The following is a 26834-nucleotide window of genomic DNA, read 5'->3' as shown; positions in this document are numbered from 1 at the left end:
ACCACACCTTTGTCATGCTCTGCTGTGGCCAGTCTTTTATTTAAGTCCTTAACCAACTCTTTAGCTATTTGCAGTTGATCCTCGGCTTCTAACAGACGTTTTGTTTGGTCATCGGCCTGTTTTTGGGCGCTGGCTAAACCCGCCGAGGCGCTATCCCTGTCTCGGATAGCGTCTGTTAGAGCAATCTTGGTCTTGGCGAGGTCATCCTCGGAAGCTTTAAGTGTCCGCGCGGCCAGTAGGCGCTTGGAGTGTTCATTCTCGGCCGCCTTACTCTGATTGTTCACCTCTTCCTCCATCCTATAGGTGGCCTGGAGAGCCTGTCAAGGGAGATAAATACATCGTGAATGACAAACCGAGAGTGAGAGTTAATAAAGTTTTAGGTTTTAAGAGCCTTACCATACCCAGGTACCTCTTCGTACTGAGGAAGACCTCCTGCATCCTTATTTTCTTCAACCCATCCACGTCGGTGGGAAGTAGCATGGTTCTCCCTAGTGCATCTGCCACGTAACCACCCTCGCCATCTCCAAGGTCCCTCATGGACGCAATTTCCAACAGTGGATCCCCGTGGCGCATTAGGGCGGGAAGCCAGGCGCTGGGCGAGGATTGGGCCTCGATCCCCTTTCCCTTGCCTTGGGAAGGTTGGACTTCGGTCTCCTTACCCTTGCTTTGGTGCCCAATCTTTAATTGCTTCGCACGTGGGGCTTCCTCCCTCTCCTTTGAAGGTTGGGACTTTCCCCCATCCACGGTTTCCTTACCCTTGGGACTCCTCTTCCTCTTTGAATCGGTGCTCTCCGGCTGAGGAGGCAGAGCTGGTGGGGGAGAAGCAGGAAGTTTGGGGCGAGGGGATTGTGGCTGTGACTTTGAGGAGGATGACCTAGTCTGGATAGCCTGGGGCGGAGGTGGTGGGGAAGGAGCATTGGGTTGTGACGTTCCCTGCGCACCCTTCCCTGGTTGACCCTCGAGGAGTTCGAGTAGGGTGGTCGGGGGCTTTCTCTTGAGTCCCATCTCGGCTTGAGAAGATGTGCCTACTGATGACAATTCTGGCTCGGACAAGGCTGGGTCACCTATATCACCAGGGGGATCCTCGGATTGGTCGGCTAGGTCAAATACCCCAAACCCTTCCTCGGGCTGATCTAACTTGCCTTCGTCCTCCGCTACTTGATGAGATGAGGAGAGGTCCACCAGTGGGATGTTCTCTGGGACAGATGGTACTTCGGAGATTAAAAATCCTGTCTCGACCACGGTGATTTTCGGAAGTCGAGGACGGCTGGCGCTGATCACGTGCCTAGCGTCGGCAAATGACTTCTAAACAGGGGCGTACCCTAATATTTTGTGAGCGGCTCGGACTTGACCATCTCCGTCATTTACAAAAACTGCCGCTTGTAGAACAGTCTCCAGGTCCACCCGGTTAACTAAGTGAAAATGCCGTTGATAAGCGTGTGGATCTACAAAAGAAAAACACATAAGTATGGTTAGTTACCAAATCACATCGGATTAGAATGGCACAAAGGGTCAACGCCCTTCCTTTCCCTACACCCCACCTGGTTCTCCTTCTACTATGGGACACAGATTGCCGTCATGCCATTCACCGGAGACGATAAGGAAATCCTTGTTTAATCCCTTGTTGGAATCAGGGAGGCATTGAATTAGTCGAACCCTTTCGTCTCTCGTCTTCATGTAGTAGGATTTCCCCTTCAAGTTTTGGAGGTTATAGCACCAATTCACGTCATGGTGGGTCAGTCTTAACCACATCTTTTCGTTTAAAGCATCCACACAACCCAGGATCCTAAACATGTTGCCGGTGCACTGGGTGGGGGCTAATCGGAAGTGTCTGAGGTAACCCCTCGTTACCGGCCCCATAGGGATTCTCATACCCCCCTCTACAAAGGCGAGGACGGGAATTACTACCTCGCCCGTTTCCCTCTTATAGTGCCACTCCCCCATCTTACAATGCCTCAGACTTACGTTGGGAGGAATCCTGTAATCGGCGATGAACTTATTCATCGCCTCTTCAGTATCGACTAATTTCCTCAGTCTCGATTTAGCCATCTCTATGATTTGCTAAACAAACCCAACTAGTAACGGGAGAAGAAAGGGAACCAGAGAAAAATAAACCCAGAAAAGAAAAAGCACGAGTTAATGGAGGTAGGGAACTTACATAAAAGAGGAAAGACGCTTCGGACAGGCTTTTTGTGCTGGAGATAAACTTGAGTTTGGGCGAAAGTTCAGATGAACCCAGGGTGTACGCACTAGAACTCTTAAGTGCAAAACTGAAGAGACAGATCCGTTCTAAAAATTTTTTTATACTTTCTAGGGTAACTGCACAAATTTTCCCGCCCATAAAGACCAAGGGATCACCACCGTTCAATCTTCATCATGCCGTAGAACGTGGGAAACACAGAGCCGCCCGTATTTAATGAGGCCACGTTTCGCCTTCCAAGGGCTCTAGGAACGTGTCTCGGGCAGATGAAAAGTCTCGAGAACTGATAGGTGACAAGGATTGACAGGCATTGGCAGATATCTGATATCATCAAAACCCTCCTATCCGTCCGAGGAGTCGGATAGCAGGATTTTGAGGGGCTATTGTGGGGCCGGGGAGCTTATGATCCGGCCCACGCTCTATTAGGGCTCAGGGCCCATGCCGAGGAGGGTGTGTGCCGAGGACGAATGATGAAAGGCCGAGGTGTCAAGGGGAACAGCTGAGGACGACCCTATCCTCGACACTCCAGGACTTCAATGGGAAGAGCAACGTCTCGATGAAGGCTATCCCCAAACAGCCCCCTAAAGGGGATGTGAGTAGAATATGGCCCACGTGGAGGTACGGTGCAAAATTGGTTTAAGGAAAATACGTCCCCTCCGCATTAAATGCACTCGCCAGCGTCCTGACCATGTTAATGAGAAAAGACGCTTGGACAGTGTAACTTCGATCATCGCAACTAACAGAAAGCAAGAGGGGACAGCTGATGGGACGGGTACAGAAGTAAGCACCTGCCTGACCAACAAGTGGAGGGCTAAGATCAACCAAGTAGGACTATATAATGTGAAGGTTAATGCACCAAGAGAGGGCTGGGAAAAATGGCCAAAAACCAGAGCCTCCCAGCCCGCCTCCAGGAAAAACACTCCTAGGGTGAACACAATCTAATTATGTATGAACTCTACGAAAAGACCACCGTCTGGTGACCAAGGCCTAGCCTTTCAAATCCACGCTCTATAAATGATATTGTTTGGGCCTTTTTACGTGCAAACCCAACACTATTACGGGTCGTTACGAACTGTGTCCTTACATACAAATAACAAAATAATTTTTGTATTGATTCATAAGATGAAAAAAAAAAAAAAAAAAAAAAAAAACCTTAAAAAGGTGTCAAGAGCCTAGCTCAGGGCATTACCCAACTTTTTTTATTTTAATAAGAACCATGGTTTAAATTTTCCTACTAACTTAACAAAAGAATATTCACACTAGGCATCTATTTTAGACTACTAAAACCTTAAAAAAAAAAAAAAAAAAAAAAATAGTGGAGACTAGGATCATAAATAAGCCAATCTTTATCAAGTAGTGAGTGTTCAAGTTTGGCTTGACAATAAATGTAAAATATTTAAGCTAAGCTCGAGCTTGACTTAAGTCTATAAAATTAATGATGTTAGAGCTTAAGCTCCTCAAATGTCTAATAGCTTGAGCTCAACTTGATTTAGTAGTCAAGTCAAGTTTGAGTTCAATATCAAGTTTTTGAGCTTAAGATCCAATACAAGTATATTATCAAACTCATTCTAATGTTATTATCAAGTCTATTTAGTTTGAAAGAGTAATTACAACTCCCAATCACTTAAAGTTTTAGTAAAATATGAGTTTAATTTTCAAGCTCATGTCAATCTTATTATCAAACTCATAAACAATTCTAGACTCAGTTTTTTTGATATTCGGCCTTGTTTTTCAAGAGCATATTGATGAACAATTTTTTACTACAACTTGACTAATTTATTAAAAATTAAGACTTAAGTTTTTTATAGACCTTAGACTTGTTTAACAAACACACAAAATATCAACGAGTTTAAAGTCATTCCTTTTACAATAGCAGAGGAGAGAGATGATACTATGAGTCTATATATGACACAAAGTCACACCATAGTCCACACACTACAATCTGTAAAAAATGAATAGAAAAGAAAAAAAATGGTAGGACATTTGTCGAGTGGGAAGTGACAACTGTTAAAGTAGCAGAAACTAATTTTACTGCCATGGAAGCAAAAGTAGGTTTCGGGCCGCTACGAGTAATCCGGTGTAGCAGAGTTCGATATAAGCATGAAAACGTGTCAACACAGAAGTGGCTGAAAGTTTAGACAAATCACCCAACTGTCCCAATTTCTGAGACTTTTTGTGATGTAAACGTGTCAGGTTCAGACACGTGATCAAGCTCACTAAATTCATGGTATTTTTTTTTTTTCTCTCTTCACGGGTCTCCATGGACCCCCATGCATATATATAAAGCCCCCTCTATATAGGGGTCCAGTTATGGCTCTAGGTAAACTTCGACCATAAAAAACCAATAAAGCCTAAGATGATAGTGAAGGCTACCAGTTATCACAAACTTAGGATAGTGAAGGCTACCAGTTATCACTAACTAAGTTTGGTGGTACAAATGGGAACAACACAAACTTTAGAAATTGTTTTTCAATTTTGTGATTCCAAAAAGATGCATAACTCAGTGTTCTAAGATCGACACGTATCACTGCCACTTCCCTCATTTAACTCTCAGAGCACTCCAATAAGACATTAGGCCCCACAACCTATCTCTCTCTTTCTAATCTCTTAGAATTTTGAAAGGGAAAGCTTACCATGAGAAGAAAGAGACAACAGAGAAAGAGAGAGTGGAACACTGTTGTGTGAGTTTGTGTGAGATGAGATAGGTTTTCTTTTATGTTGCCTCTAAGTCGAAAAAATAAAAATAAATAGTAGGAATCTCCTTTTGTAAAGCAAAAATAGAGTACCCCTTCTTTTTTGGGCAAGTAAGAATACACACCTTTGTTGTTTCTCATATACAAATTGGTAATTTTGGTATTTCCCATTTGTTTCGTAATTCTCTTTTGAGCTTTTACTGCTTTCTTCGTCTCCTTGTCTTTCTTCTTCTTCTTTTACCGGTTGAAAGAAATTTTACCTTCACTATGATGGGATTTTTTTTTTGTTTTGATAAGAAAAACAGAATTTGTTGTTGTTTGTGTACTTCTCTTTTAAACTTTCTATGTTTTGCTAACCTATGTATTGTTCTATTATTTACATAAACATAAATACAGTCACATATAGAGTAATATAGCTTATGTACGAAATATCAAACACCAGCAATTTGTGTATGTAGAAAAGGACAGGTTATTGAGAGAGAGAGAATATATTTGCTTTTATTGGTGCAAGAAGCTGAGAGAAAGAGAGAGAGAGAGAGAGAGAGAGAGAGATGGGGAGGGGGAGAGTGGTATTGGAGAGAATAGAGAACAAGATCAACAGGCAAGTTACCTTCTCAAAGCGCAGGAATGGTTTGCTCAAGAAAGCCTACGAGCTCTCTGTGCTATGTGATGCTGAAGTTGCCCTCATCATCTTCTCCAGCCATGGCAAGCTCTTCGAGTTTGGCAGCACTGAGTAATCTCTCTCTCTCTCTCTCTCTCTCTAATCAGTATGCTAATAATCTATTTGATGAGACGTTGCCTGACAACACTTTAGAGTCTTAACTATGCTGATTTCTCTTCTGTGTACTATTTTGGTAAATTTCACAGACTAGTAATTATTAACTTTGCTTAAGTATATGTGTTATTACTAAATTCTGAAAAGAAATCTAGGCAAATGAAGGAAATAAGGAATAAAGAAAGCGAGAGAGAAAGGGTTTTGTTTACTTTTTTGCTTTGATCTTCGGCTTCTTTTTGCTGAAAAGTTATTAACTTTATCTTCTTCTCGTCGATTTTGAAACTGGTTTTGGGGTATTGACTTGGAAAAAAAAGAGAGGATAAAGGGGTTCTGGGGTAGTGATGGTAATAGATAGCCAGTAGTTTAATGCCATTCGGTTGTCTTTCCCATATATCTATATCTCTCCCTTCTTTGTGCAGATTGAAGTATAGTACTAGTTCATGTCAAATCGAAATGACAGGTTATCAATTCTCTAGGTTTTTTTTTTTTTTTTTGGGGTTTTAATATCTAGGGTTTCTCTTTTATCTTGTGTGCTTTGCCCATGTATCTGAGCTTGAAGGAGAGAAGCGTTTGAGTTTCAGAGAGAGGGAGAGAAAAAAGAAACACCCTTCTCTTCTTTGTACTATATACTGTGTGTTTATGCTAGCTATGAACATGTATGCATGGCTTCTGATTTTCCCTACGAATTCATTCATGACGATTTTGCTAAATTAGGTACGCAATATGTAGTTTCTAACTTTCCATGTCATTTTATTACGTTCTATTTTAGTTCTGGTTCTTATTTTACTTTATTTGTTTTGGTTTGTGTGTCTGTGTGTGCCTTTTGCCTTAATGATAATGAAAACAAAACAAATTATTTGAGAATATCTTCTTTGTTTTGAGTATATGCATTTGTTTAGGCTCTAGGAATGATTTGGAGCTGATCCTTTGCTGTTGAGAGAGAATGGTAGATGAACTGCTTTTCAAGCAAGTTCATGTATAGATATTTGATGCACATATTGTGACAAATTTTAAGTTTCATATAATATTGTACTTCCATTTTTCTCTCACAATATTTTGCAGTACTTCCATTCCATCCAATTTCTATTTTCTTAGAAATATATAATAATAAATAATAGAATAGAATACAGTAAAACTTAACTAACACAGAGACTATAACACTGACGGGGATGGAAATCACTTCCTTTTCTATTCCTTGTGTACCCCCAAACTGAAAATTAGGTGTTAATTAACTTATGTTAAACTATAATTAATTTTTTTTTTTCACTAAATAGAGAGAAATAATGAAGATAAAATAAAAAATTTTACACTAAGACAAAAAAAACTTTATCCTTCCCGTTGTATCAGTATTTTATGCTACATGAAATTTAGATGTTGAAATATGAGTTATTAATTATGAACTAAAACATAATGTGAATTATATTGTTTGTTAAATAAAAACTAGTTAACATATATAGGGCACTATTTTGATGTGGTAGTATTATCATCAGTAATTTATATTCCACCTGAACTGCACACGGCTGCTAAATGACCTACGCACAGTGTGACTCTTGTAGATTTCTTGGTTGAATTTGTCTTGATTTTGTCTGGTGTATTAGAATGATGTTATGGACATAATAAATACGTATGGGTAAAAAAGTGTTGTAAAAATACGTGTTATGTTGTTTAAACAACGAAAATTGTTATTCAAACAATACAACCAAACAACCCCTAATTCTCTCAAAACATGGAGAACATTGAACAAGGATTAGGAATGATTACACTGATAAATTCAAAGGTCTTTTACAATTTATAGCATGTGAGAGCTTATTACTAGAACTACACGTACAGGAAAACTGCTTCATTCACTTTCTTATGACCTTTCATTGTCAAACAGAAGTGACTATTAATGAGATTATTACTTATGATACTTCTACTCTCTCTCTCTCTCTCTCTCTACATTGTCAGCTAAAGCTTAGTTCTCTCTCTCAGTGATAGTAGAAACATGTACCAAAAATAAGGAATTTTAAAATATATATTTGTTTTTGGTGGTAGAGTCATATTTAGAGGACAGCTGCCAAAAAAATTTGGCTTTGGGCAGCATTAATGTTGGGCTCTTTTTGGTGTTTGAGGTGGTAAAATAGTTTTACCACCACTAATACTGATGCTCTTGGTAAGGGCTAGTTTTGACCCAAAAAAAAAAAAAAAAGACACTAAAAATCATATTCCAATTACATATATAGATTTCCCTTTTACTACGCTTACCAATGTTTTAGGATACACTAGAAGGTTGCATTACCCAAAATGGCAATGCAAGATAGATTTTGTACTATCCAATTAATTTTAATTTGCTACTTGAAGCTTTCACATTTTCAACATCCCATTATTGGGAGGATGAAGGAAGACTCGTGCCATTATCTTTGTAATAAAACACTTATTGTGCCTTTTCAAATATGTCTTTCCATTATGAAGAATCCCCAAAGACTCATAAAAAAATTTAGTGTCATAATACCTCTAAGCTAGGAAACCTTTTAGTTTAAATTTTACGAGAACGAGGTGGCTTTTAAACACACACTTATATGACAAGATAGCTAATACCCTTTATCAAAGCAAAAAATTGCCAGGATTAGTTAACTCTACAATCTAAATGGAAAAAAAAAAGTGTTCTATCTCTCTAAGTTTCCAACTTCATTTCATTTATTATATATACAATTCATCAAACAAGTTAGTCTTAATGATCCATCATCATTTGTCTCTATATTGCTCTCTAGAATGCCAATAGATATATAGGTTAAGAGTCTTGTAACTCAACTAATATTTTTTAATATTTTCAATAAAGATGTTTAATGTTCAAATCTTCCATTGCAATAATTATCAAATTATTAAAGAAAAAAAATGTCATGACATAGCATTATGGGCAAATTAGAATAAAACTCACAAACCATCGAATCTGAAAACTATCACATATGTTTGAATGGCATAATATTTTGAGAAAAATAAAAATCATGGGCTAATTATAACTCCTAACTATTCCAAATTTCACCATACTCCAAGCTCTCACATATTATCGTTTAGGAGTAGTGGAGGTGCACAATTGTTTATGCTCAATTAGCAACACCATTCCTAATGAAGATTCTTAAACTGCTTCCATAATTAAGCTAATTTTCATATTTTGATAGCCATACAATTATTCCTACTTTTGTAATCCCACAAAGAAGTGAACAAAAAATAAGATAAAGTTTGGCAACAAACTTAGTTGTAGCCTACATCTCTACTCCACTCAATATCTTTTTATTGGATATGAATTTTGACAATCCACCATTAGATTACATTTTCTTTTTATATCCTCTATACTTATAAAATTTCTAGATAATCAAAGATCAATAACTATTTCATCAATCAAACGTTTAATTTCAAGTTTTTATAGTCTAAAATTATACATTTAAAATAAGTTTATGAATCGAATAATAAATAATTCGATTGTCATAAAATTTGATATATATGTTAAGAACATAAAAAATATACAATTTAACAATTAGATTTTCAAAATATGTAATCATATTAATTTTTTAAGTAAGAGTTATAGCCTTAAACTACAACCAAATTTATAGTCAAATTTTATCCTAAAAAATAATTTAAACGAGAAATAAGTTAATCTATAATCTAACAGCTTAATCTTTAGTCTAATAGCGATATTACATAGATTTGTAAGCTAGAAATTTATATATATATATATATATATATATAAAATCTACCACACTTCCTCTCATTGAGAAAATATCTTTTGTAATAATTATACCAAGTAACTCATGTAACCCAAAAAAAAAAAAAACTACCACGCTTCTTTCCATCTTATATATATAATCTACCAACCCAATAGTTGAATACTATGTGGGAAGTTAGTGGAACCAATTATGCCAAAAAGTATATAATTTGATCACATGTCATTCATTCATTGGGTTATTCCATGAATGACTTTTTTTTTTTAAGGTTGAGAATGCCATGAATGACTTGATATAGTTGTTACATACTTTATCCCTTCTACACTGCATGTGGTTTTACTTGCCATTCAAGGATTGAAAGCTATTACTTATTACAGCGTTATACCATGGCTTTTGCTCCAGGCCTGAATGCATAATACATGAGCCATTTATAACAAGCATCAAAGTGTTTCAAAATTGTCGTTCGGTACATATCTAAAAAAACTAAAACTGTCACTCGGGTCTTCATATCAAGGTCAAGATGATGCATAAGGTCTTTGAATGTATAATTGTTCTCTTTGTACCAATTCGCATATGCTCAAGCTCATTACGATTGCACTCTTACTCAAATTATGGAATTTTCAACAACCAACATAAATTTTAATGTCAAATTTTATTTATAATAATCTAAGGGATGTTAGTGCAAAAGAAGACTTGGTAGTAGAATAAGAAGGTTCAAGCAGAGATTAAGAAGTTAGAGCTATTTGAAATCTAAATAGATGTAGAGACAATACTGCTTACAATACTGCTTATGAAAATTATGAAGTGGCAAAGAGCGAAGCAAAAACGATTGTCCAAGAGGCTAATTTTAAGGCTTATGGTGAATTTTATAGAAAGTTGGGGATGAATGATGGAGAAAAGAATATTTATAAACTTGTTAAGATAAGGGAAATAAAAACAAGAGACTTGAATTGTGTCAAGTGCACTAAAGATGAAGATCAAAGAGAATTAGTAGAAGAATAATAGATTAAAGAAAGATGGAAAAGTTATTTTGATAAATTTTTTAATGGAAATGATACAAAAATATTGGAGTGAATTTAGTAATCCAATTGAGGATAGAAAATGTAGGTTTGTTTGAAGAATTTGGGTGACCAACGTATAGAACACATTGAGAAGGACTTAGGTCATGTGGTTGTATGTTGGTTGACAAACCTTTTTATAAGATCTTAAGGGTTAATAAAATGCCTAATGAGTGGAAGAGAAGTATTCTAACTCCTGTTCACAAGAACAAGTGAGATATTCAAAACTATACAAATTACTATGAAATTAAACTTATGAGTCACACTACTGAACTTTTGGGATAGAGCGATTGAACATATATATTAAGACATGAAACAACAATATTAGAGAATCAATTTAGTTTATGCCAAGGAAATCTAGTGAAAGTATTTTTTCTTACTCAAGCACCTAATCAATTTAGTTCTGTTATATGGTTTTAATTGATCTAGAGAAAGCATATGATCACATCTCTAGAAAGGTTATGTGGTAGGTTTTGGAAAGAAAGAAATTCCTTCAAAATATATTGAGTTGATTAAGGATGTGTATAAGAGAACAATAACTAATGTGACAACAAGTAGATGCATCAAAAGTGAGTTTTCTAATACTATATGCTCACATTAAGGATCAACAATAAGTGCATATCTCTTTACACTAGTGATTGGTCTATGCCCTTTTCATATGATAGAGTTTTAGTGGGTGAAGGTAGATGTGAAGTTAATGTCAACTAGCGAGATGCTTTAGAATCTAAATGCTTTCAATTAAGTAGGACTAAACAAAGAATATAGAATGTAAATTTATTAAAAGCAAAAATAGAGATAATGGGGCAGATAGACTTGATGGTTAAAAAATGTCTTAGAGCAAGAGTTTTAAATATCTTAGATAAATAATTCATAAAGATGAAAATATTGAAGATGATGTTTATTATAGGATAAGAGTATGATGGTTGAAGTGGAGAAGTGTATCAAAAGTACTGTGTGATCTTACAATACTTATTAAGATTGCTATAAGACCAACTGTGTTCTAGGATATTGAATGTTGGAGTGTTAAGAAGCAACATATTCATAAAATGTGTGTAATTGGAATGAGAATGAATATTGGATAATGGAAAATAAACAAAAAATATTGTTTGAAATGTGGAAATTCACTTAAAGATGAGAGTGCCCCTTATTGATGAGAAGATGCTAGTGAGTGGCTTGAGAAGGTTTAGTTATGTTTGAAGAAGAGTAATTAATGCACCGGTTAAAAAGAGTAAGTTAATTCAAGTTGAAGGATAGAAGCAGTAGAAAATAATATGTGAATTAAGGAAATTAAGGAAATAACAAGTATGACTTTCGTACAAAATAAAATAATAGAAGTGAATATATGTGATTGACACTGATTAGTTTGCTGAGAATTCATAATTGACCCTAAAAGTTTAATGCTAGGTTTGGTTGTTGTTGTGTATTATATGTGTTGCTCGTGAAGCACACTTAAATAACCTCTAAATAACCTCTCTGTAGCTAGGATCAGATTCCCTCATGAGTGCTTGTTGAGGCTAGTCCCTGTAGGCGCAATGTCAACAATTAAGATGCAGAAACAATCACCTAGTCACCTAATCAAATAGAAGAGTCCCTCATATGTAGAGCATCAAACCAGAAATTATAAAGGAGCAAAATTTTGAAAAGCAGTTTAGTAAACCTCAATACCTTATCATGATGTGACCTCATATTCCTTACATCAGAGGTAAGGAAAGTCGGCGAGAAAATAATGTTAAGTTCAACATTAAGATATGGAGGGTAGCTAAGAGTTGAGCGAATGAACAAGTTTTATGAGGTACCATGTAAGGAACTTTGTAAAACCAATGACCAACTGCTTCAGATTTTCCACAAAAACAAAAGAACATGTTGTTCTCTGGGGAAAGTGAATCTAGTTGCCTTATTCAACTTCATTTTCAAAGGAACCACTCAAAGTTTCAAAAAAAAAATATATATATATATATGAACTCCAGCCTCTTTTCTAGCTTATGATTTATAAAGATTCCCATGTTTAAAGACAAAAATCATACTAAGTAAACGAAAAGACGCCCCAAAATAAGCTTAATCGTTTAGGAAATTGATGAGATTTATCCATCACTAATCTTCCTTATGTATGGGCTCCAACATTTCTCTCATGTGTAAGCTTATCCAAGTTAGAGATGCTATGATCTGAATATAGGATATTGCAGTCTAGGACAATATAAATTACCTAATTTTCTAAAAGCGTAATATATTTTTCAATGAACAAATTTTCACAATTATCATGAGAGATATTATGGGAATCGTTTCAGAAAATTAATAGGCGTAATAAAATCTCATAATTTTGTGTTAGTCATGGAACTTAAAAAATATCAAATAGGTGAAATTGTTAATCTGACTAGTTAATCATTGTCAAGAAATTTTCGTAAAGATCTAAATGATTACTTTTGACCTTCTTTAATGTTTGTGGGAATCTATATGATGAGGGTCAGTTTTTAAAAATCTAGTATATTGTGAATCATACTAATATTTAGATAGCAATTGGTAACTTTTGATATATTTTGGCGCTCCCTAGAAAACAAAGTTGAAAAATCTTTGAATTGGCTTGAATATTTTTAACAACTAAGTACTAGTGTTGAATTTTTCCTGTCTTCCTTTACCTTTTCTTTTCTTTTTTTTTTTTTTTTTTTTTGTTTTTTTTTTTTTGGTGTTCCCTCAACTTGGATCAATTTACTTTTTCTCATCAGTTCATTAATCACTTTTATCTATACTTGACCAAACAATCTTAAAGTGACCCTCCTTAACCTTTTCATCGATAGGGGCTACAATATGTTGCCTCTTAATAATTGAACATTTAATACCATAAAGTATAGCTAGTCTTACAGCAGTTTTATAAACTTTTCTCTTTTAACATAATAGATATTCTATGATCATGCAATACTCTTGATAAGTTTCTTCAATTCATTTATCATGTTCTAATCTTATGATTCACAATTCACATTCTCTTCAATCTCTTAATTTTTATAAATTATTTATCCAAGATATCAAAAGCCTCATTGTTTAATTTCTTTTAACAATCGATTTTGTACTCTGTTTTAGTCCCACTTAATTGAAATCTTTTAGATTCTAAAGTTTCTCGAAACATTCTAACTTAACATTAACTTAATGTCTAGTTTCATTCACAAACACTACATCGACTGCAAAAATTATACACCAAGGGATTTCATTTTTAATCAATTTAGTGAACTCATCCATCATTTGTGCAACTGGTCCTTGATGGAAATCTATGGTAATAGGAAACTCATTTGTGATGCCTCCACTAGTTATAGGTCTGTCATACATATCCTTAATTAACTCAAGATGCTTTAGAGAAATTATTTTCTTTTCTAAAACCCACCACTTAACCTCTCTACGGACCCTTATCATATGCTTTCCTAGGTCAATAAAAAATCATATAAAAATATTTGTAGGCTTCCCAATATTGTTCTATTAGGCTTTTAAGTAAGAAAATAACTTTTAAGGTAGATTGTTTTGGCAAAAAACCAAATTAATTCTCCAATATTATTGTTTTGTGTCATAACCTACGTTAACACTTAAGAATAATTTATTAAAAATATTTGTTAAGCAACATACATCCACATCATCAAAGCACTTTTAGACTTCAATAATTTCATCTGGTCCCACAGCTTTTTTGATTTTCATCATCCTTAATACGTCCTTTACCTTGGTCATACAAATTCTATAAAAAAAAATTAAAATTAAAATTAAAAAAAAACCTATGATTTCTATCCTCAATTGGGTTACTCAATTTACTCAAATCTTTTTTATCGCTTCTGATGAGTATCAAACTAACTTTTCCATCTCTCTTTATTATGCTATTCTTTTACTAACAATTTTTTTCCCTTCATTTTTAATGCACTAGACACCATTAAAGTCTCTTGCTTTCATTTTTCTCATCTTAACATGTTTATAAATATTATTTTCTTGTTCCATCCTCCCCAACTTGGTATATAATTCATCATAAACTTTACATTTAGCCTCTTGAGCCACCTTTTTACTTCCCTCTTTGCCACTTTGTAATTTTCATAAGCAACATTGTCTCTACATCTAGGTATGCTACTCTCTCTCTCTCTCTCAAATATTATATCTTCTTGACTTATTATAGCACCAAGTCTCCTTAATCAGTCGCCCACATCCTTTACGTTCTCCGACTGTCTTTAGCCACTCTTTCAATACAATTAGCTATTTCATTCCACATCTTATCAACATCTTCAGCTAAATTTCACTTGAATTCTTTGATTATTTTATCTTTGGACACGTCTTGTTTCTCCACCTTCAAACCCACCACCTAATTTTTGGATCTGTGTGTCTAATGCATTTTTAAAGATACATTAGAGATATATTAGCTCATTAGTATAGGCCCAATCCTAATTCTACTTTGTGTGCAAGCCAAGTCTCCTACTTGTACTTGAAGCCTATTAGTTTAGGGTTTAGTCTACTATATATACTTATATTATAGTTCATTGTAACACATGTTTTTTACTACACTCTTATATAATAAAGATGTAGTCCTTAAGGGTTTCCTCCGTGAACGTAGGCTGTAAGGCTAAACCATGTAAATCTTGTGTTATTGTGTTCTTATTTTATGTTTCTCTCTTCTGCATATATTCAAGCATATTCAATATGAAATATATCATAGCTAATATTTAACATAGTATCAGAGCCACCTTCCTGTGACTGTGATTTTCTATCCTTACGGTGTGTTTAAGAACAATCTTTGTTTTCCTCGATGTTTCTTTGCTGTGTTCATCTTCTTTGACTTCCCACCGCTACCATCAAAACTCTTTGGTATAGTTATGTCACTGTTAGAAGTCGCATCAACATTACATGACCATTATCTTCCTCAAACCACTGTCACAGAGCCAAAATTCATTCAAGGGATCTTCTCACTCTTATCAAATCTCAATTCTCAAGATTTCATCAAGCTTCCATCTTGAGTTTGAGATGGGGTATTAGAGATATATTAGCACATTAGCACAGGCCCAAGCCTAATTCTACTTGGTGTGCAAGCTAAGTCTCCTACTTGTACTTGAAGTCTATTAGTTTAGGGTTTAATCTACTATATATACCCATGTTATAATTTATTGTAATACAGGTTTTGTACTATACTCTTATATAATAAAGATGTAGTCCTTAAGGCCTTCCTCCGTGGACGTAGGCCGTAAGGCTAAACCACGTAAGCCTTGTGTTCTTGTATTCCTATTTTATGCTTATCTCTTCCGCATATATTCAAGCATATTCAACATGGAATATATCATAGTTAATATTTAACACTACAAAAAAACTTATGATTTCTATCCTCAATTGGTTTACTCAATTTACTCAAATCTTTTTTATTGCTTCCAATAAAGAGTATCAAACTAACTTTTCCATCTCTCTTTATTATGCTATTCTTTTACTAACAATTTTTTTCCCTTCATTTTTAATGCACTAGACACCATTAAAGTCTCTTGCTTTCATTTTTCTCATCTTAACATGTTTATGAATATTATTTTCATGTTCCATCCTCCCCAACTTGGTATATAATTAATCATAAACTTTACATTTAGCATCTTGAGCTACCTTTTACTTCCCTCTTTGCCACTTTGTAATTTTCATAAGCAACATTGTCTCTACATCTAGGTGTGCTACTCTCTCTCTCTCTCTCTCTCTCATATTATTGCTGCTTGAACCTTCTTATTCTAGCACCAGGTCTCCTTAATTAGTTGCCCACATCCTTTAGGTTCTCCAACTATCTTTAGCCACTCTTTCAGTACAATTAGCTATTTCATTCCACATCTTATCAACATTTTTATCTAAATTTCACTTGAATTCTTCAATTATTTTATCTTTGGAAATGCTTTGTTTCTCCACCTTCAAACACACCGCCTTATTTTTTGGATTTGTGTCTAATACACATATTCTTTTTCCATCTTCTAATATTTATGCAGTACAACCAAACTATGTTGTGTGGTTGCACTCTCTCTTGGTATGACCTCACAATCTCTACAAAATCTACTATTCACTTTGCAAGTAAGAATGTAATTTATTTGACTAATATTTGCCCCACTTTTGAAGGTAATTACACATAATTTCCTTTTCTTAACCAATTTAATATAAAATTATATGTTGTTGCAAAGTTTAGAATAGTATTTCATGCTTCATTATTTACTCCATATGACTTCTTTGAACTCTTTAAAAGCCTCCACTATCTTTTCCAGTTTTCCTCCAACATATTACATATATATACCAAAGGCACTGAATATCCCAAAAAGAAAACTGTTAAATACTGGTGAATACAGCAAAGCAAATGATGAGTCAAATTGTATATTAATCATACTCTTATGTAACATACAAATATAGAATATATTGTGTTATAATTTATTTTTTGAGAAATAGTTTCAACCTATGACATCTACTTTTGATCATTGTTTATTATCATTAGACCAAAACACCAATTGATTTTTGGTGTAGGTGGGGAGAATACAAATTTTCTATATCACTTTTTGTGTTTTACTTTATATTCTACCAATTACAATCTGTTATATATTTGTTTGACTTTCTTTATAGAATAGCCAAAGTTTAAAATGGAAAAAATTAAATACATGCAAGTTGTGATTGGTGGAATACAAAAAATGGTAAAGAAAATTTGTATTCAGGTCGAGATTGAACCCAAGATTTTTTATTCGACAATGAGAGAAGTTCAATCTGAGAGATATGAATATCAACACATTGGGCCAATCTTTTTGTTTCACAATCTGCTTACTGCTTACAAGATTATCAGTCTAATTAATATCAATTCTTTACTTCTTGAAGCTGTAAAATAAGTATTTGACTCATTTTTCCTTGTTTTCAGCATGGACAAAATCCTTGAACGTTACCGCCAATGTTGTTACTCACAAGCCAATAATGTGGTTGAGGAGGGAACGCAGGTTTTGTTTGAAAATCTCTATCTGAATTCCAATCTAGACATGTTGAATGATATTTCCATTTTGAAGAGTATCTTCATGAATCCCACATGCATGTGTTTCTAGCATGTTTATGTTGTTATTAATTGACAAAATGCAACCAAAAAAAAACCATGAATTTTGTGTCGTTTTCAAACAGACTACTGTTGTTTTAATTTATGGTCCATTTGCATTAAGGACGGAGGGAGGGACAGTAGAGTAGAATTGGCCCAAAATTAGCCTATTTTCAGCTAACTCTATTCTACTCTCCTCCACCCCCCTTCCCTCCTCCCTCAATCTAAACGGGCCCTTAGGGTTTTTCAATCCTGAGGTTTGGACAATCACTTAATTGCTCATTCTATCACACTTTCACTTTAAACCCCATACTTTTTCCGTTCACAATAACTTTTAATTTGTCTTAGTAGAGAGACTTGTGGTGCTACAAATTAGTGTGTAGTTCGTTATTTGCGAATAGATTCTCTATTTGCTTTTTGTGTTTTACTTTATGTTCTACTAATTATAGTATATGCATTGTGTCTGGGTTTTTTTTAGAGAAGATTTTTTAAAATTTTATTTGAAAAATTGATTATTTTATAAAGAAAGTAAAAATAAATAAATAAATAAAAAATGACAAATTATGATTGGTGGAGTATAAAGTAAAATATAAAAAATAAAACAGACGATTTATATTCTTTATTTGCTCTCATTTTGTGCTACAATTAGTACAAAGGAGATCATTTTGTAAGGTGCTTTAGTTTGGAACTTGTCTTCACTAGAGAGTATCCTTTCTCTCTTGTTATGTAGCTTTGTTATTCACTTATTTGTTCGCAATGTGCGGCAAAAAAAATTAAAATTTTTTTTAAAAAAAATTTTGACTTAGAGAGAAATCTCTTTCAAAACACTACAAAAATATGAGGTGGAGATTTTTTTTTTTTTTTTTTTGTATGTGCAAATGCTTTTGGGGCTCCCAAGGAACCACACAAGGGGAGGTGGAATAAGTCAAATTGATAGATAGTTTGGATTAGGGTTTAGGGTATTGGTTTAAGAGTTTATGGTTAAGGGTTTGGGGCTTAAGGGTTTAGGGTTTTTGGATCTTGGGATTTGGTGTTAGTGTGTTGTATGTGGCTTTCAAAGGTATAAAATTAGGTCCCCATTTTTCTCCACTTTTAAAATTTTAAACCGAGTTTCCACTGGGGGAACTGTGTAGCACTAATCTTAGTATTAGTGAGGGAGAGCCATTTGGGTGAATTTGGGATTTGGGTTATGTGAGAATGCCTCCACCATATTTGGATCTCCAAATTCATTAATGAAAATTTCTATTCATTGTTGCCCATAGACGTAGGCTAATGTCAAATCTTTATGTGTTTGTGTCTATTTTTCTTCATTCCTGTTATTTGTTTTAAAGATTTTTCTAAAACCTATAGTGGTGGGAAATTTTGACCCCAATAAAATGAATCAATTACTCAAGTTGATATAAAATGAATCAATTACTCAAGTTGATTAATTAATCATATTATGCAAAAGGTCCAATTCAATTTATATTGGGCATAACCATGTCATAAAAACTAAGTGCAATGGAAAACAAATTTTTGATACAAACAATATTGTTATAATTGGAAAAACATTGATAGGAAAAACCCCAATAGGTTTAAAGGTCACCACTAACTTGAAGAATTCACTATGAAAAAAATGGAAGATACAAGAACAAGAAATATACCTAAATCCAAAGTTGCTACCTACAATAGAACTTACCAACGCTATCCAAGTAGAACTCCATCCTAGTTGGACTCATCTAATTTGTGAATCTCTTTGGTGCACACTCATCCAATTCGTGTCTAGCACACCATAGCAAAAGCTTAATTGTACTAGGTTACCTTTGCAACAGCTTCACTTGGAACATCTCAGAAGCCCTCAATACATTGCCAGATGATGCTTGATACAAAACTCTTGGCACACAAATGTCCTAAAAAAATATCTTTCTTCTCTTTTTGAACTCACAAGTTCAATAGGTGAAGGTTAGGGTTTTCTCTCTTAATACCTCAAGGTATTTGCCTTTACAACCCTTTTTTCAAAAGTTGTGCTTAATGAGCCTTTATGTAGCCTTTTCAATTAGGGTTACAAAAACCACTTGTTCAACCGATTTTAAAACGGGTTTTCTCTCTTAATACCTTAAGGTATCTGCCTCTATAACCCTCTTTTTTTTTCTTTTCTTCTTTTTTTCTTTTTTTCTTTTTTTTCTTCTTTTTTTAAGTTGTGCTTAATGAGCCTTTTTATAGCCTTTTCAATTAGGGTTACAAAAACCACTTGTTCAATTGATTTTAAAATAGCATGCAAAACAGAGAAATTTGGATCTACAAATCTTGATCGGTCGAGGCAATAGTCGAGCTTAAGTAAATCTCAATTGGTCCTACTAGCTCTCTATAGACTCCCATGCCCCATCCATGAGAATCTTTTTTTGGTCATTTTCAATATTATTACATGAATAAATGTGCACTTGGCCATATTTAAATTTCTTGTTAATGACTTCAAAGGAGAGAGAGAGAGAGAGAGAGAGAGAGAGGAATTTTTTCTCTTGTTGGAGAAAACACCTTACAAAAACTTTAATTGAGGTCTTAATATAACATATATAGTTTTAATCTAAAATTTTAACTTTATGAATTTGGGTCCAATTTTGTTAGAATAATTTCTTAACTCTTTACTTGTTCTCTAGATGAGCCTTCCAAGCACACATGTATATCCATAATTTTAAAAACTGGACCATACCGACCAGTTTAAACTAGAATTGAACACCAATCTGGTCCAGTAAAAACCTCTAATCAGTCAAAACCAAGAACTGGAACCAAAATCGGTTCTTTAACTGTACCGGTTTTTAAAACCATGTGTATATCCAACAATTTCCTTGTCATGTGTGGGTCAAGCTTCAAGATGTCTCTCTTTCTTGACTCCAAAAATAAGTACCACTAGTTCCCCTTAGGCTCACGTATGTTGTTAATGGGAACCGAAGATCACTTGTAAATGCTTTGTGGGCTTGCGTTGTGCAAAACTTTGATAAGATTGCCACCTTATGGCATACCACCATTTACTCTAATACCATGTGGAGAATAACACCTTCGGAAGATTTCAATTGAAGTTAGAATATAACATATAAAGATATCACTTAATTTAAAAGTTTAAATTTATAACTTTTAAGACTAAATATGTTATATTAATTTATCCATTTTTACATTTTTCCTTCATGAAGGATTTTCACTCAAACTTTGTATTCCTAACGTCTCTATGTGTATATATATATATATATATATATATATATTTTTTTTTTTTTTTTGAACTACTTGTATATTGGTTGATAAAGTATGATATTGTTAGATAATGAATAATGCATTAGCTATGCGACCTATATTTTATTCTCACTCAAGGATGTCTCCAAACCAAACCGCAGTCAAATATTGTCTCAATTCTAATTAGATTTAGTTTGGGTTTTCTTGGCGTGGAAGGAAATGTTTTTCCTTGGTGTGGAAGTAAGAGATTCTTATTGATATGAAAGGAAAAATGTTTTCTTGTTGAAGGAGTAATTGAGTATTCATTGTCTATTAAGAAATAAAATTGAAACCTTATAAAAAAGTATTGTTGCAAAAGTTTTGGTGGCTTTTGCCCTCCCACATGTGGAGATGAGAAGCCTCTTAGAAGAACAAGGAGTGGGTTTCTTGGAAAACTAATTGGGTAGATTTTTGGGGTTAAAAGCTACCTGTGGGCTGTGGTTGTATGTTGAAAGTTTGTTTTATAAGTGACAGAGTTTTTGAGAGTATTGGGGCTTTAGAGTTGTGAGTTTGTGGATGAGAGAAGTTTTCTTTATGTTAATGAGACTTGAGTATTGTTTGTGTGAGTTTTGAAATTTGATTAAATGTGTTTATAATCCGTATTGTTGATGATAGATTTTGGTTGGCATTGCCCATGACGTTGGAATGGAGTTGGCAAACCACGTTAAAAATTGTTGTCTTACATGAATGCTTTACCCTTTTTTTTGTGAACGCACTTTTGCTAGCCTCAAATCACAACAGTTGATATTAGAGCTTTCATTTTTACACAAAAGCCAAATTCCCTTTCACCCTTTCTCCCCAGGGCAGCAGACAAATCAAATTCATTCTTTTCTTATCTGTTGGTATTTTTCAGAAACGCTGCAAAATTAACATGTCTTCTCACATGACAACCCTTACCAAGCTCGAACCACAAATACATTTATGTGTCTAGCTATAATATAATTCCAAATTTCAATGATTTATTATTTTTGAAAGCTACGGAAGTAAGCTAATATCACTGACCCCTGTATGAAGCAGATTAGTAATGATTAGTTCTACTAGAAGTCACTTCTTTTCTTAATGTTCTTGTTTCTCTTTTTGTTGTTCAACTTAGACCTTATACCAAGAAGTCTCAAGGTTACGCGCCAATTATGAATCTCTTCAGCGTTCACAAAGGTTAATTCATTCATACCCGAACATCTATCCATTACTCACTTGTTCTAATAAGCCCCATATGAGGAATGCATTTAAGATGTAGCTTTTTTGAGCGTGTGCATATATTATATACACATTCAATCTCCAGAACACAAATGAATATAAGCTTTGTATATGTGTTAATAAGGCATATGCTTGGAGAAGATCTGGAATCACTTAATCTGAAAGAGTTGCAACATCTTGAGAAACAGCTCGATAGAACTCTCTCACAAGCAAGACAGCGGAAGGTATGTAACAGGATGATATTGGAGTATCCATACACATGAACTCTCACACTTGCACATGCACAAGTGCACACATCACTAGCTATTGGCTAAATTGGAATCTTACACACATGAACTCCCTTGTAATTCAAAACTCATTAGGTATATATGTGTATAACTTACCAATAAAAAAATTGATATGATTCTCTTTGATGCATTTACAACTCGTTTGAAAGGAGTGAAAAATTAAAGAATTTGGGAGTTTAATAGGAATGAATATATTTTAACCACTTTAAAATTGAGAGAAATCAAAGGAAATAGAATATGGTTTAATAGAATTTTATAGACCCCTATTTTTATTAGAGAATATAATAGTAATATATTTTTTTATAAAAAGATTCATTTCGATTTAATTCCCAAACAAAATTACTTTTCGTTCCATTCAATTCCTTATAAACAAGAGAGAACAAGAGAGAGAGATAAATATTTAGTTCATTTCAATTAACTTTCATTCTTTTCTTTTTTATCAATTCAATTCCTTTATAAACTTCTAAACATAATGCTATTTTCTTTCCTTTCGTATTCTCATCAGAGAAACATAATATCTCAAAAGTGAAACAGACTTTCTAAGATCATCATGCTCAACCGTCAACTGTTAGATTACTATAAGCTAATGCATAGATACTGTGGACCATGATTTGTAATACCATAGATTAACTTGGTTTTGCAATACTATGAGTTATCTTGTTTTTTATATTAGCTAGTATTGTATTCATATTTATGGCATTGTAACAAACAATGGTCTTAGGGTTATTATATTAAGGATATTGTATTCTATATGTACCTTTATGTAGATACATTGTAACAAACAAAACTCAAGACTACAAATTAATATAGCTGTTTAGGACACGTTAATTCACTGCATGCATTCTTTTTGCTCTCATCTTCTCCTTTTATTCCATTTTTAACGGAAACAAATAAAAGTTTTCCAAAGGTCAATTTTACTATCCCTAGCTACAGTATATAATCAAAACATTTCAACTGAAATGTAATTTTAAATCTGATTGAAGATATAGAAGTCATATATAAGTGACAGATTGATACCACTATAAGAGTCAACGCAGTCTTCTACACAAGGAAAGGGAAAAGTGATTGGATTTGTCTTGAAGAATAACCATTGTATGCAGAATGATAAGAAGCTTATAAAGCAGTGTTTCTGATAGTTACAGGCCTGGCACCAAAGTAGTGAAACTCATAATCCTATATATAATATACCGTACACAAAACACCTGATAATTAATTGTAACTTATTCTGACTTACAGTTTAGTCTCTACCGAAGCTTTTAATATGTTTTTCTCTCACTCTCTCTCTTCATTGATTTGCGTGGATATTAATGTTATTGTAATTAAAAATGCATTTTCTACTTTAAATGCAGACAGAGATGATGTTAGAACGATTAGAAGGACTACGCAAAAAGGTAAGGCATTCAAAACCAAGATCACATGGCTTTGCTTTTATGCATTGTTTAGTATGGACGGTCATAGACTCATAGTGTTCATAGTTCAGATACTCTTTCTTAATAAATCACAATCATGAATTCTTGATTGAAAATAATAAACTATCATTTCAAAAAGATAAAGTATCATTTATCCCCCCCCCAAAAAAAAAAAAAAACTTAAGCTAATAGAAAATGGAATATTTAATAATGTTAATTATTATTCTGAACAGAAAATTTGTGTGCTTTGTGAAAATCGGATTCAGTTTGGTTGCACTAATCACATTTTGGGTATATTTTGGCATTTAATTTGGGACATGATAAAGACCGGTATGCTGTCTGTTTTTTCATAACTATACTTTGATATGTGAATGTGTGTAACCAATTTTTTTTTAGGATTTTTTGTCTTAATATGTCATTCTCAATGCTTTTTGCACACATGCAGGAGCAAGATCTAGGAGAAATAAACAAACAGCTTAAATCTAAGGTTGTACCTTGAGTTCCTGGCTGTGTCAATATGTGCATGGTGATTTGAATGTTCTGGTAATAAGCCTTTTATTTGTGTACTTATTTGCGCACTCTAATAACAATTTTTCAGCTTGAGGAACATGGTCAATGTACTGAAGCTATTCAAGAGCCAGGAAATCCTAGCACAGTAGCACGTGATAACCAGCTTAAGGTGCATACTCCACAAGCCAATCACAAGGACTCTGAACCCAACTTACAGATGGGGTACTGATCTCTCTCTCTCTCTCTCTCTCTCTCTCTCTCATATTTAATTGAAAGTATGGTTATTTCTTGGTTGGAGCAAACCAGTTTCTGTACCACTACCTCAGTCCAAATTTTCCAGAAACAACTTCAATAAAGAATAGCATTTTGTAACAGTTTTGCTTTATAAAATATAACCTATTTATAGAATTTGCAAGTCAGATATCTTTGATAGAGAGAGTTCATTGATGCAGGTACAACCAACCTCTTCCCCCAGAAGAAGCAATGGCAACAAGGAACTTAGCAGGTGGGAGTAGCCGTAACCAGGGTTGGCTTCTTTGAAGGGTTCCCACAAGCTTTTCCAACCTGAACTAGAGGATGCCAAGTGATGTCTCTCTAATTGTTGTGTGACTAATAATTAATTATGGAACCGTGCATTTGAACTAGTAAATAATGAATAAACATATACATATATCTATGAATATTTGTGATGCAGTATGCAACATATGATTGTAAGTGTGCATTTATTTGCTAATGATGATTTAAGAGCTTTACATAATTACATTTAATATATATATATATATATATATATATGAGAAGAGAGAGTTAACCTCTCTGTCTCCCTTTTGGTTAATTAGTTAATTACACCATTTTCAGTTTTCCGTCTTGTTGTCCAGCTTGATGAATGAAAATTAAAGGGTCAACAAGAAGGAAAAAGTGAAAAACTAAAATCTAAAGATGAACTTTTTTGCATATGCACTCAAAAGCTATTCAGGTGGAGAGTTTTTCCCTTTCTTTGTGAACACAAAAGGCAAACTAGTCTAATTCAGTTAAAATGCAAACTTTTATTCAAAGTAAAATGTTGGCAATTAAACTCTCTTGATAACTTTTTCATGTCAAACTTGCTCTAGGAAACTCCAAATGTTGTAATGATGTAATAGTTTGACTAGTTTCCCACCTGCAGTCTGTAGAATCTGTGTATTGTAGTTTCAGGTTCAGACCTTGTTAAAGGACAAAGACTATTTTATAAAACTGCAAGGTCCATGACAGCATGGGGTTGGGCAAGGTCTATATGAGTAGCCTATAAGCTTTTCAGGATTAGGTAAAAAAAATCTTTTTCTTTCCCAAAAAAAAATCTTTTTCTTTTGGTTTGGTACGTGAAGTCAGAATTATATAGGGTCTTTTCAAAATCTTATTCTTTTTGCTTGGTACGTGAAGTCAGAAACAGTTTCTGCTGAGAGCTTTACAGGTTTAGATTATATTTGTTATGTAAACTTACATCAAAGATATACAAAAGTGGTAAATATTATACGTATATTTAAAAAAAAAATTATATATTATATATTATTTTGCAAATATTGTTATTTTGTGCATATTTAGTTTACGTTACAAGTACAAATATAAAAATAAAATTTTCCAAGTTTTTCAAAACAAAATCAAGCTAGCTAGCGGTAATACCTGTGGCTATGAACATAGATGGTTTAAAAAAATAAAGAAAAAGTTGTACTCCTACAATCAATTTCACCGGATGCTTTTGAACGTTTCAATTGGGACTATCTTTTATTTTTTTTTGGTAAACAACGGGAGGAAATTAACATTAAACAACCAGTGTATTACAAAATAGCTCAATTTTGTCAAAAACTAACGCGTTATCCACCACAGGCAGTGGTTCATACAAAATTTGGAAGTCAGAAACTAGATCAGCTCCCATTCTAGCCATAATATCCACACATCTGTTAGCTTCCCGGAATATGTGGGTCATAGTGCAGTTAGGCATCAAGTTGATCAAGGTCCTGCAATCATTTAGGAGAGGTTCTAGCATCAAATTAACAGTGTTTGGGTCAGAAAGTAAATGAACAATAAATTTAGCATCCAATTCAACGTTAATGTTCCAGAAATTAAGTTGTTTAGCCAGTAAAAGTCCATCCTTAAGTGCCCAGAGTTCCGCCATAGTGCTAGACACCGCACCAAGTTTTCTAGAAAAACCAGCGACCCAATTTCCTCTACAGCAATGTAACACTCCACCCCCACCAGCCTTGCCGGGAACGCCACCGACTGCCCCGTCAGTATTCAATTTCGCCCAACCAGGATTGGGTTTGGTCCATTTAACTTGAATTTGGGTTCTGGGAGGTTTGTTTGAAGTATCAGGAACAACAACATAAAACTCAACACCTTTCTTAATACACAGCAAATGAATAGACTCATTAATTCTCTTATTTTTGAAAACATAGTTGTTACGGTGAAGCCAAATAAGCCAAACAGCTTGTGGAAATATGAAACTCCATGGAATTCGAGGTCGAGCGAAAGAGATAGATGATTCACAATTCTTCCTCAACCACTCAACAAGGGGAGTATTATAAAAATCCTGATTAGCATCGTTTATACCCAATTTCCTCCAAACATTCCTCGCAACACCACAATCACGTAATAGATGAATAATGGTTTCAGAATTACAGCCACAGAGTTCACAAGCAGTATCAAGATTAAAACCCCATGAATCCAGGACATCTTTAGTAGGGATGCTACCATG

At 34.2% G+C, this 26834-nt stretch overlaps 1 protein-coding gene across 1 annotated transcript; it reads left to right on the top strand.

Moving 5' to 3' along the window:
* Positions 1-5234: 5234 nt before the first annotated feature.
* On the top strand, positions 5235-24848 carry LOC126699915 (agamous-like MADS-box protein MADS3). Its single transcript, XM_050397890.1, has 8 exons — positions 5235-5626; positions 17296-17371; positions 21797-21858; positions 22025-22124; positions 23537-23578; positions 24042-24083; positions 24195-24328; positions 24559-24848. Exons 1-8 carry the CDS (start codon positions 5445-5447, stop codon positions 24644-24646), a joined length of 726 nt encoding a protein of 241 aa, XP_050253847.1. The 5' UTR covers positions 5235-5444; the 3' UTR covers positions 24647-24848.
* Positions 24849-26834: the final 1986 nt, after the last annotated feature.

The sequence above is a fragment of the Quercus robur genome, chromosome 9, assembly GCF_932294415.1.
Source record: "Quercus robur chromosome 9, dhQueRobu3.1, whole genome shotgun sequence".
NCBI lineage: Eukaryota > Viridiplantae > Streptophyta > Magnoliopsida > Fagales > Fagaceae > Quercus > Quercus robur.
The sequence above is the reverse complement of the archived record's forward strand: the minus strand, read 5'-3'. Positions and strand labels throughout refer to the sequence as shown.

Coding starts and splice junctions, on each gene's coding strand:
- LOC126699915 (XM_050397890.1), top strand. CDS start 5,445: ATGGGGAGGGGGAGAGTGGTATTGGAGAGAATAGAGAACAAGATCAAC. Junction 5,627..17,295: donor TTCGAGTTTGGCAGCACTGA/GTAATCTCTCTC, acceptor CCTTGTTTTCAG/CATGGACAAAATCCTTGAAC. Junction 24,084..24,194: donor ACAAACAGCTTAAATCTAAG/GTTGTACCTTGA, acceptor ACAATTTTTCAG/CTTGAGGAACATGGTCAATG.